We start from the raw sequence: 12,938 nt of genomic DNA on the forward strand, positions 1-12,938 counted from the left end.
TCATGGATAATGTCTCAATATTTTGACTTGCGAGAACAAGTAGATTTGACGCCCAATTCTACTGGAAATATTCTAGACACAAGTAATAAATAAGAGAATAAAAGATCCGAGCCATAAAATTTCTTAATTCTAACACTAGGTACATATTAGATCGAATGTTTCTTTTGACTTGCGAGAACAAATAGATTTGCCACCCAATTCTATTGGAAATATTCTAACATATCTATTCTCACTGAGGAAGACAAGACATAATCAAATATAGTGAGGGAAATGAGAAAGGTAAAGCAACAACTCTACGACAGGGATAATGTCGAAGACAACCTAATTCTTAAAGAGTTTATTGCGTTAGCATTGGAAGATTAAACTTTTCTCGAAACTCAGGAAAACGCATATCATCTTAGCAGCTTACTGAAATTTCCACTTCATGATATAGATTTTGGCTGGGGAGGCTTGTAAAAGTGAGCATACCAAATTGTCTAGTAGCAGATTAATCATCTTGGTGAGTAACCAAAGTAGAGGAATAGACGCATTTGTGTATGCTGAGTCGACAAGATTTGTCTTTAACCGTGCCAGGGAGCTTCTTGAATTTGCTTCTCCAGATCCAAGTTTTTAGAACACCAACATCTGCTTTTTCATGTGTCGTCTTATATTCGTTTGAGTCATAAGCTTGTTGCAAACCCACTTTTGCTTTTGAGTTCTTCTATCGATCTTTCTATGTATTGAAGAAATCTTCAGGACTATAAGATAAAGACTAGCAAACACTTGTTCTTGGATAATGCAAAATGTGTTTCTCATGCACTATACCATCGAGAACTGCAAAAGGAGCTTAAACATAATCGCATATCCAAGAGGCGCAAAAGCACGTATCAGCAGAAATGCTGCCATCATAATACCAGCCGCTTATTCATTTGCTAGCTACTCAATTCAAAGAATATTTATATTGTATATAGATTGTGTCGCAGAGGTAAATGGAAACACGCAGGGAAACACAGCTGTCTGGATTTGATATCACTTTTTAGAACCAAGCACCATCTCCTTGTGAAGTGTATAGGGGTAGTTAGAGATTGAAAAAGATTCATATTCAAGATATAACAGAGCCCTTGAACAATGAGAATCAGTACTTTCTAATTCAGAACAGCATATGCCACTATTTGTCCCCCTATAGAACATTAAATTAGCATATCTTACTCGTAAAAGATATTAAAAAAAATCATCTAGCCACAATAACATAAGAAAACAGATGTTGGAATTCGGAGATGCAGATCCAGCCACAAAGCTGTATCAGTACCAAATCCATTGCTAGATGGTAACAAATTGTCACACTGGTATTCAGCTTCTAGTAGAATCATTGTCTTGGCTTTGGAATTGCTCTAATATTAGGTTACAATTGTTGATTGCACGCGCATCAACAAGGCCATGGTTCCACAGCTTGATCATGAATAATCTCCAACACCTGCCATTAAACATTGGACTATACATAAAAGCTACGCTAGCAATGAGCAACTTTAGAGTACATGACAACATGCTACAGTGGATGATGAGCTATCACTTATTCAGTTAAATCTAAATCAACAATTCTGGGGGGAAACCAGTCTATTGCCATTAAAAATGTCTAGACGTTTGTTGACGGTACTATTACTGCTTCATCAGATCCGTTAAAACATGTATTTGTGTGACAACCCCAACAACAAATTTGTTTTCACTGTGCTATACACTGAAATGCCTCATCCCCTTGAGTAAAGATTAACGAGAAACTGTAAACAAAAGTAAATAAGATAAACAAGCTCACAAATTCCAAATAAGCACCGTGATCGACCAACACTCTAATACATATTAGTAGTGTTGCACAGAAAACAGAGCACTTCCTTTCTGGAAAATATACAGGATCTTGGATGGACCAAGCAAAGGCACAATACAGGTGTATGGATTGGATAGCATCAGGTAGAAATAACAGATCTTTTTTTTTGGATTAAGTAAATATAGAAATAACAGATTTTGATGCAGGTAAATAAGAAGATTACTTACCACCGCAAGGCTGGTGCTCGGGCAAACTCTTGACCATGCAGCTTTGAAAAGGCCTCACATGCCCAAGGGATGTGACCATCTGCCAACACCCTGTCACAGTGACAAAAATATGGTATACCAAGAAGGGAATTCAGCAACACAACTTTTCAACATGCATCCCTTTACGATTCATTATCACCAGCATGTATGTAAATCAGCAAGAGAAGATCCACACATGTTTCCCTTTGTTGCATTATATAATTGTGTGTTTTGCTCTATGTAGTATATCAGATAATGTTACCAGTCTGCTTGAGCATGAAGGGGGAAGAAAGACTCCCAACTTCATAAGAATTTACTTTAGTGAGAAGTTCGTTAATAACAACTGATAGGTGCTTCTTCAAAACCCTTAAATGGCACAACACTTTCCAGAACTTCTCATGAAATGTCTATTTGGAAGCATCAAATCAAGGACGACCTTTTCTTTTGCAATGAACTCTTCTTTTGTTTTTCTTTTTTCCTATTAATAAGGTACATGGAGAAGTCACTCTCGTACTGAAACTAGCAAGTTGGCTCAATCGTAACAAATGGCATCTACTCACTAATATAACACTGTTTTTGATGACATTTAGCAGAAAGATAGTGGAAGGGAGAGGCGGACTGGTCCATCCACTTCACCTAAAAAAGGTTTTCACCCCCCTTCGCTTTTGTACATTGTTAAAGAAGTAAATGAGATTTACCTTCATATAACTCCACATTTCGGGAAAAGGTTGGAGAAACTAATTGCAGATGGTTACACTCTTACTACACTCCTAAGTTACCACCATCTATTACTTCACCAGCCCTTCCTCCTCATTCCCACCAAAAAAGGGCAGAAGATACACACATCTCCATATCACAGTACCCATAATAATAATAATAAGGAAAACCATATTAGCAAATAAAACTAGACACGAATTAAGACAGTACCTTTGCTTCCTAACAAATGAGTTCCACAGATGCATCATTTGCTTCTCATCCTTGGTAACATCCACGAAATCGTCAAGCATCTGTAACATGTCTGAAGTTAGTTGAATGACTTTTTCAAATATCTTCAACAATCAAAATCTTGCCTCTTCAATTGACTAAATTTTGTGGCAGTTCTGAAGGGGAATCAATTAGAGGGAACAGTTTGGGTCACAACCTTTAGTAGTTCTCAAATGTATTCTTTTAAAGCAACTCAAGGAGTTCCATGGTTTCGCCTAATTTCATGTTGAGACTATGCAGTTCCTTCAAGTGTCAAGCAAGTATTCGACAGAAAATGTTTATCATCAAGTCAGAACCAGACATAAGAACACTTTCCCTAGTTTGTTTCCAGTGGTCAATATTCATCCAAACCCTTCAAATTACCATTTTTGTGCAATTTGAGGCAAATCAAAGGGGATTGTCTTGTCTGTATCTGATTTAAGGAAAATAGTGGATTATGAATAGATCTCTAAAAAGTGCTTAGACCTTGGTTTTAGTTGAGCAATAACAGTACATAACTACATATGCTTTAGATCAATGAAATTTACCATTTATCAAAATGTTTATGTCATTACTTGAGATTTTGAACTCATGTACTCAGCTGTTAAGAGAATTCGAACAGCATCAGCAGCAAGTAATATGGATACGACACGATGGCTTGCTGATAATTTTAAAAACTCTAGTAAACATGGGTCAATATAACTCACTCATGCAATATAGAGAAATCTGATACATGTGGCCCTCCAGGATGAGCAAGTGAAAGGCAAAATGAATACCAAGGACATCCAAGGAGACATTTGGTCCTATTCCACTTCTGGTAGCCTGTGCTACCTGCCAAATTAGTGTTTTATTTGCATATTTTGGTCTCTCTTTTTTTTTTTTTTTTTTTTGGTTGGGGGGCCTGGGGCGGGGGGGCAAGGAGAATGGGGGGAATAAAACACACACACACACCCCCACATCCCCCCCCCCCCCCCCCACAAAAAAAAAAAATCCATGGCTCCTCCATATAAGCGTGAAAAGAATTGCTCCTTACTCCTCTACCCTTATCCATCCCAAGTGTCCTTCCTCATGTCCTAGCCCCTCACTCCCACCAAAAGAAGACCCTACATTGATCTTCCTTCCCAAACCAACTGATGATGGTCTTCCTCCATTCACCCTCCATGACGTTGATCTTCCTCCACCACCACGAAGTGCCAATCTCCACCCTTTTTCAAAGATATGGTTAAATATTCTGCGATTTGATTTCCTCCAGTTTTTCTGCAACTTCTCTTCAGCAATCTTTTATTTCTATTTGTCTTATGATTTATAATTGTGTTTTCTAGCTCTCTTTCTTTTTCTATGGACGCGCTTTGCTGTACTTTCACCATTTTTACTAAAATCTCTTTCTGCAAATTGTCCATTTTCTACATTTTTTCCTTCATTTATCAGAATTATTATACCATTGCTGTTGATGTAATTTCTTCTTCTGCTATACTTGTTTTATTGTAAGTTCTTTTTGTAGTGTGAGAAATTATGGGAGAAAATATTATTGAATTGTGTATCTACAACATTATACAATTCATATTTATAGACACTATATCCCAATCCTTTTCCATGTAGGATACTCATACTATATACAAATCCTATTCCAATTCATATTCTAACATGTAGGGCGATTGAATTGCTGGTGTGCAGGATTTGTGAAGATCATGAGGGGGGTGCCCATGGAATTATTAGAAGAAACAGGTGCAGCACTTATGCATTTAAATATCAGCTTGTCAAACTGCATGTTCTAGAAATAAGTCTCATTCGCTTGTCAAGAAAATGTTAAGACTGCATAACTCCAGAAGCAATCTGGTCATTAGCCTGTTGTACAAAAATCAGATAGTAGTCCAGCCAGTAATCCCGTCATTTTGACCAAATTGTGGTTACTAAGTCCTGTTTGAAACACCCTTTACAGATTAATCCCGCTACTCTCAAGTCTAAATGTGGATGACCCAATTAAACAAAATTTGAAAATGAAAGAGTAATTTGGATGGCATAATAAAGTAAATTTAAAACGATATACTTAAAATAAACGTTATCATGAACAAAAGTGAAAAAGTTTAATACGAAGATATCACAGTAAGGTGAATATATCGTTACTTCCAGTAAGTTAAGAGAGCAAGTTTTTGTCTTTTATTTGAAGGGTCAAGACAATTAGGCAAACTAACCCAAAAAGTCAGCCAATTAATTTGGACTCAGAGTAAAATAAAGATCAATTTATATAATAATGCTGCATACCCTTCGATCTTCAAGATCTGCAACATCATCATCAACTTCATCCTCACTGTCTCGATCTGATAAAACTTGCTCCAGTGCCATAGGCTTCACCCAAATAAAAAATTTCATTAGCAACAAAAGTTAAAAGGACTCTGCATTGCTTCCAAGATTTCTAACGCCATATATTGGCTACGTCAGCTCTTCCAAATATTTTAGGATTCATACAAGCAGACAAACATTTCAAAATCTATTTAACTCCGTGTCACATTCAGCAAGATGTTCACATAGTTTCTGGCTTTGGATTTCTGCTAATATAGTTTGTTTCTTGTGCTTCAGTTATCGCTTTATTTTGCTCTGGATGCTATGTTGCTTTCTCTGTTGTTGGTTATGTCTTACCTGCTATGCCTTTTTAATTCTGCGTTGTATTTTTCTAACTTCTTGTTTTGTGTCATTTGAGCTGGGGGTCTTTCAGAAACAGCCTCTGTACCTCCTCGAGGTAGAGGTAAGGTCTGCGTACACTCTACCCTCCCCAGACCCCACTCGTGGAAATATACTGGGTATGTTGTTGTTGTCACATTAAGCAAGATAATTCACCTCTAGACCTCAAAAACTTGGGCTATTTCAAATGGAAATGACCACACTACAATGGAAACCAATATTGAACTGTCATTATTATAGATTTTGAATTAGTTCAAATAACATTATAGATTATACACATCCCATGAACGGTACCCGAAGCTAGTGAAGAAATCTTATATCTCTGATTAAACAGCAAACATGAGAGGTAAACAGGGAAGGAGTTTTTAAAACTTAACATGAGAGGTAAACAGGGAAGGAGTTTTTAAAACATAACATTGTAGGAAGCTCCCAACAATGAACCCTATGCGCCAGTGCATGACTACAAATATCAGTAATATTTTGGCAATGGAAAAGCCTTCAGTGGTAGGGCATTTGATAAAATTGAAACTTAGAGACCGAAGTCTTGATCATTGAATAATTTAAGTTACTGAATTTTAACACCCCATTGGTAGATATGCAAGTGATCTAAAAGGATAACGACTACCACCAAGGGGTGGGATGGACTGGGATCTCCCCACCACCTTAACCAGAGGTCTCAAGTTCGAGCCTTAGGAATGGGTAAACTCCTGGTAGGGAGCGCTTCCCTCTTTATTAGCCCTACGTGCCGCCAACTCTAGATTAGCCAAGCCAGTGGATTCCGGAGACCAGATGGTTATACCAACAAAAGTAAATAACTGAAAGGTTAACAACTTGTTAATGTCTACTCTGCTTCTAATTATTATTTTTCTGCTTGGAAGAAAATTTATTTTTTATAAAGAATATTATTTATTTATGTTATTTTCTTCCAACCAGAAAAGTAAATTTATTTAATTATTTTTTTAATAAACTAAAAATTTGTTTATTTATAATAGGTTTAATTTTGAAATTCTTAAAATCTGTTGACATATTTGTAACTGGGAGATGGACAGATTCATAGCATTTGTCAACACTCTTAATCTCTTCAATGAAGTCTCACCAGAGCAGGATAGAATATGGTGGTTGAGACAGTTCAGGAGCTTTTCAGTCAAGACAGCATATCACATGAGGAATCATAGCAACAATCTTCATGTGCAGTGGCCCTGAAGCAACTATGGAAGACCAAGATACCATACAAAGTGGCATGTTTTGTTTGGTTGGTAGTTAAGAGGGCTTGTTTGACACAAGACAAACTGTAGAGAAGGGGAATACACCTTTGCTCTATCAGCCATTTATGTGGAAAATATGCAGAAACAAATAGTCGATCTTTTTTAGCATTGTTGGGTGACTATTCAACTGTGGGAAATCTTTCTAGCTATGTTAGTTTGAGCTGGACCAATGAATACACTAGATATGCTATCTAGTTGGGGCAGAAAAGGAGGAACAGAAGCTCAAAAAACTAGTTGGAGTATGATCCCAGGCTGCAGATGGTGGAATATCTGGAGGGAAAGGTATTCAAGATGTTTTGAAAACAAAAGCAACCCGATCCAGAAGATAAAGCTTAATTGTATTCTGCTTTTACATTTTTGGTGTACAAAAAAACTGAAGCTTGTATTTAGCCTCCTTGTAACTATGGCCTTTGTTTGATTTCAATGCAAACTTGTTACCATTCCCAAAAAAAAAAAATATTCCAACTAAATACTAAACATGTTAGTTTTAAGCTTAAACTTGATTTGTGGTATGTTATGTGGCATCTAATGATTTGTTTTTTTCAAATATAGTGACAAGTCAAGTTGCTTTCGATTACATTAGTATAGTGCTTACATTGGTACCATTAAGCAATTGCAGATTCGATAATAAGAAATTTTAAGTATCGAATTACTTAGACACTGAATACTAAGTGCTGAACTAATACTTCATGCGAGTCCACAACAAATGTGTATTAGATTAAATACAAATTAGTAGTGTTCTGTAAAATAAGGAGCCAGCTGTTAGCTTCAGATCTTTAGTCTCCCATACTAATCCTTCAGTTCCCTCCATAACACGATCAGGAAAAGAGAAGCCAACTAATCAACACACGGGTTCAACTCAAAAGCATAAATTTTCCACATATACGTCGCCAACAGTCAAAACAGCGGCAAATGTAAGCTGAAAATTATATCTTCTGATACTATTCTTTTAAGTGGACATATCTTCTGATACTATTTGAAATATTGAAATGCAATTTCCCAGTATTTCAAGATCACCAAGGCTTCCTGATTTATTTAGCTCTTATTATGTTCAACTCTTATCAGTCCTTTCCAAAAATGCTTCACCTTCCAATGCGATGAAAAAAATGTAAAAAACAGGAGTCAATTTTCGGATGAAAGGAAACCTCTTTATAAACAGAAAAATGAATAAAGTAAGGGTGTTCGGTATGGAGGAAAATGTTTTCCTGGAAAATGTGTTCTTGGAAAATAAGTGAATTTCTACTCATTTTCATGTTCGGTTGGGGTAGTGGAAAATAAGTGAATTTCTTATTTTTCTCATGTTCAGTTGGTTAGTAGAAAACATTTTTTGGAACATACCCCCCCAAGCCCTACCAACCCCAACCCAACCACCCCCACCCAACCGCCACCCTCGAACGCACTTCATCTTTACCCACCCCTACCCCACACCACCACCCATCCCACACCACCGCTCCACCCAACCCCACCTCCCCCCAAATTTTCTATTTCGTATCCCACCCGCACCCAACCACCGCTCCACCCAACCCCCCCACCCACCCCTCCGAAATTTTCTATTTCATATATTTTATTTTACTTCAATAAAAAATTTATAAAAAATGGGAAATATTTTTTATCCACCTTGCACCCCACCAACCCGACCCCACCCCCCCCCCCCAACCAAGTCCCACCCCCACCCAATCACCACTTTCGAACGCACTTCATATTCACCCACCCCTACCCCACACCACCACCCACGCGAACCCCACCCCACCCCACACCACAGCTCCATCCACCCCCTCCAAAATTTTCTATTTCATATATTTTATTTTACTTATATTAAAACTTTATAAAAAATGGGAAATATTTTTTACCCACCCCAAAACCCCCCACCCACTACCCCTCACCACCACCCACCCCACACCAAATTTAATCACACAAATTTCCCATATTTTATTAATTTTTTATAAAAGTTAAATAAAATATGAGAGAGAAAATTAGGGAGGGGGTTCTGGGTGGGAGTGGGGGTGAGTGGGTGGTGTAGAAAGCCCAAAAAAAAAATACAAAACTTTTAAAAAAAAAAAATTAAATATTTTTGGAGGGGTGCGGGGGTGTTGGGTAGTGAGAGTGGTTAAGGTTTGGTGGTTGGTGGCATGCCACTTGTGGGACTTGTTTTCCCTACTTTCAATAGGGAAGTCATTTTCCCTCATTTTTAAGGAACTTGCTTTCCTAAAGAAAATATTTTCCAAAATTTTTTACCAAACAAACATGAGAAAATTGGAAAACATTTTCCGTAAAACGTTTTCCTCTATACCGAACACACCCTAAATTAAAGTTCTTTCTTTCCCTAGTTAAAGATTCAAAGATTTATCTTGTATGAATCATTATTGGTTTGATGCATATGTATCCACAATTCATTTGACAAACTTGAACAATTACAGGAACTTTTTTTCCTTTTCTTGTCCTCCAAATTTACCATGTGTACCATAGGTTAAGCTTCAACTATTTAAGCTACAAATTTTTTTCTTCAATTAGAATTAACATTTGACTAAACAAGCTGCAGAATGTCTGGCTTCCTCATTACAATTATATGTATGAATCATCTTGCACGTAAGTGATAGGTCAATGCATTTTAATGCAAAGAAGAAAGGAGTTCTTACTGAATAGGGTCCTCTTTTTAGTTAAGTAAATGTGAAACATAAAAACGCATCCAAGGGGCGTGAAATCCCTAAACAAAATTTGTATGCAATTTCTCCAGGGAAAATTAAAGATGGCTACTCATTCTCTTCTGTTTTTTTTTTTTTTTTGGACAGATATTAATGTGTGTTCTGCTAATTCATCTTTCAAACTTCATGGATGACACACATGATCAAATGATTTTAACATTAAAAACAAATTATCATTAAAAACTTGACTGGCATCCCATGTTTTTCCTGGATAAATGAACATCATCCTATGTTGTCATATCGCATACACCTTGTTCGTTAACGACTTTCAAATGCCAATTGATCCTCTCTTACACCAAGTATAAATTGATTATCATATAAATTTTGTACAAAAGGCCTTTATATATAGCTGCAAGGAGGGTATCCATCATTCCCTGATAGGAAACTATGCCTCGGCCTTGGGTCCGTAAAATTATAGAATCTATCAAGTTGACTCGGCCAAAAGCTTCACATTTTGGACCACTGACTCTGATTTTTACTCTGTAAGATTTTAAGAAAGTTGTATACATTTGAGTACATACAAAATAATCCTGACTGTTAAACGTTTCACGTGCTGTTGGCTTATGAGGAACCAAAAGGAATTCCAGCATCCCAGAGCATAAGGTAAGAAACTAATTACCTGGGCTCTATGAGAATGAAAGAATTGCCTTTTTTGCAGGAGTGCACGACTGTAAGAGAAAAACAAAATTGTATTAAAGGCCGGACAATCTTATCTACGAACTATAAAGGTAAACCATAATACAGAAAATTGTGTAGTCAAATTTATCCCAATTAGTATCACATCTAAGACATTATTCAAAACAACAAGACATCGAAGATAGATAATACAGAAATGCATCACTGAACAGTCAACCAGAAACTCTAAATACAAGTGTACCATCACATTGCAGAAAGGATAGTCAAGAACCACTCCATCTGGCGCATAGTAAAATGTTGGTCATGGTCAGGGTTTTTGATAAAGTTAAGATTGAGGCTATTTAAAAGGGAGAACAGAAAGCCACCATAACTAGGCCTTCTTTGGCACTAAATCAAAGGCAAAGACCACATTTGAAGATGGGGGCACTGTTGAATATTTTGAAAAACTAGAGGGGTAGTATATCTTTCAAGGTATTTCCCATAATACTAAAAATTGAGGCCAAAAAAAACTGTGCAACTGCGGTAGGCCCAAATTGGATACAGTGACACTACTGGTCACTAAACTAGAGAGCAAGATAGATTTTGAAGATATGGGCCACCATTGAATTTTGAGAAAAAACTAAAAGGGGGAGAAAGTATATCTTCCACGGTAATTTCCTAAGATTCTCTTTTTTTTTTTTTTTTTTTTTTAATAATGGTAACAGGGTATTTCCTAAAATTCTCAAACTACAGGCATCAAAACCTTAAATTTATAAAAACATGGGAGCAGGTTTACACCCACCTCCCAAAACCAAACACCATAACTGCTGTAGGCCCAATGGGATACAGTAGTCAAAAAAAAAAAAAAACCAGATTAGACAGTCAATAATCCACAGAGAAGTTCAAGGGCTTAATGCCTAATGCAGCCAACAAAATCAGCTAATTGATGATTTATTGGACACAGTACTGAAGTTCTTCCACAATCTTTTCCACCGAAAATCATTTGGTTAAATAAAAATGCTACTTCACATTGTGCCGTGAACATACTTTCTGGGATCAGAGCGCTCAACTGATAACTTTCTTGACTTAGCAAACTGAAGCAGTGCTGGGGGTGCAAGAGTGCTTCCTGGTACTGATTGAACAGAATCAGGATCTGGGTACAAATGACCGGTTGCAGAGGAAACGCCTACACCATTAGGACTTGATGGATCACACTCAACAGCCTCAGCAACACCTGATAAACATTAATAAACAGAAATATCATTATTAGCAATAAAGAAAAGCAATGGTGCTTCAATATCAATACCAACAGAAATTGCACCCAAAAGACCAAAACGCTAAGAAATGGCAGTCAAACTAGGACTTGTTTCACCCAGCCCCTAAATCAGAAAGCAGCGTTCTCAAGAAAGCTAAGTCAGGAAACTGATTCTGGTGGTTCTGATTTGGCGGTGGTTTCAAATTTCTTCTTTTTTCTGTTATTTTCACTCCTCCCAACAATTTTCTCTAGTATTCACATTTTTGGTGGATCTGGTGATTTTTGGATTTTGGTTGGGTGGTAATTTGGTGATGATTTAGCTTTTCAGATTTTGGTGTGGTGGCGATTTTAATTTTCAGATTTTGATTTGGTGATGATTTCTGAGATACTGATTTGGCTATTGTTTGGTGGTTTTTTTATTTGATTTTTGGTGGTTTTCATGATGATTTCCGGTGGTTTTGATTTGCCGGTGATTTGATTTGATTTCCGGTGGAGGTGGTGTTATGACAGTGGTGGTAGTGGCTACGGAGGAGGCAGCGTGGGAGGTTGCAGGAGAAGAAGAATAGAAAAAAGAAAGAGAAAATAAAAAAATAGTATAAAAATTAAAACAAAAATGGCATGGCAAAACATGATTGGTATGTGTCATACACTGCTTTCTTAAAACCGGTGCTAGTCACAAAAGGTGATTTGATACCACTTTAACGACTATAAAGTCATAGGACCCCCACAAAGTTTAAGTATCTTTTTGGAATCCCGAGACCAGTTCAGGGGAGAGTTTGTATATTCCTAATATAATTTTGTATTACACCATCATAACTGAATTTTCAGTAGGAAGCTAATTCAAAGCCCCACCAGTATACCTATATCAATATGATATACTATTATTACATAAACAAATCAATTCCACCAGAAAACGATTAAGCAAATAAATTTTATTATACAATAATCATTCTTTTTACAGAAAAGGGCCAAATATACCCCCGTACTATCGGAAAAGGGCCAAATATACCCCTCGTTATACTTTGGGTCCAAATATACCCCTACCGTTATACTATTGGTTCAAATATACCCTTCTTCCGTTAAAGTTGTCCAAGTTGGACATTCAATCCTACGTGGCATTGTCATTTAATGAAGTGAATGCCACGTGGCATGCCACCAGTGTTGTCAAAGGCGCGCTTAAGCCCTGAAGCGAGGCTCAAAACATGTTGAGCGCTTTGCCTCGCTTTATTTTCGCTTCAGTGTCATCAACAAGCCTCGAAGACATACTTTTCCTTGACGATGAGCCTCTCTTGAAGAGGTGACACTAGATAATTGATATTTCACTTTATCATAATGTTTTTACAATTTCTTTGTCCATATATTTGTTGTTCATGCTTATTATTAGTAGTCTTGGACTAAACATATATATATACTTGT

At 36.9% G+C, this 12,938-nt stretch overlaps 1 protein-coding gene across 4 annotated transcripts in view; it reads right to left on the reverse strand.

Annotated features, from left to right (window-relative positions):
* Positions 1-1,100: 1,100 nt before the first annotated feature.
* Positions 1,101-12,938, reverse strand: part of LOC132056723 (polycomb group protein EMBRYONIC FLOWER 2) — a 35,496-nt gene continuing 23,658 nt past the window's right edge. For all 4 annotated transcript variants that reach the window (XM_059449041.1, XM_059449040.1, XM_059449038.1 and 1 more), the window contains 6 exons: positions 11,315-11,501; positions 10,272-10,320; positions 5,269-5,352; positions 2,971-3,050; positions 2,026-2,115; positions 1,101-1,453 (listed from right to left, as the gene is read on the reverse strand). In XM_059449041.1, coding sequence (XP_059305024.1) covers positions 1,330-1,453; positions 2,026-2,115; positions 2,971-3,050; positions 5,269-5,352; positions 10,272-10,320; positions 11,315-11,501 — 614 coding nt within the window. In that variant the 3' untranslated portion in view covers positions 1,101-1,329. The remainder of the gene's footprint in view (positions 1,454-2,025; positions 2,116-2,970; positions 3,051-5,268; positions 5,353-10,271; positions 10,321-11,314; positions 11,502-12,938) is intronic.

This window comes from Lycium ferocissimum, chromosome 5, assembly GCF_029784015.1.
Source record: "Lycium ferocissimum isolate CSIRO_LF1 chromosome 5, AGI_CSIRO_Lferr_CH_V1, whole genome shotgun sequence".
In the NCBI taxonomy this organism is placed as follows: Eukaryota; Viridiplantae; Streptophyta; class Magnoliopsida; order Solanales; family Solanaceae; genus Lycium; species Lycium ferocissimum.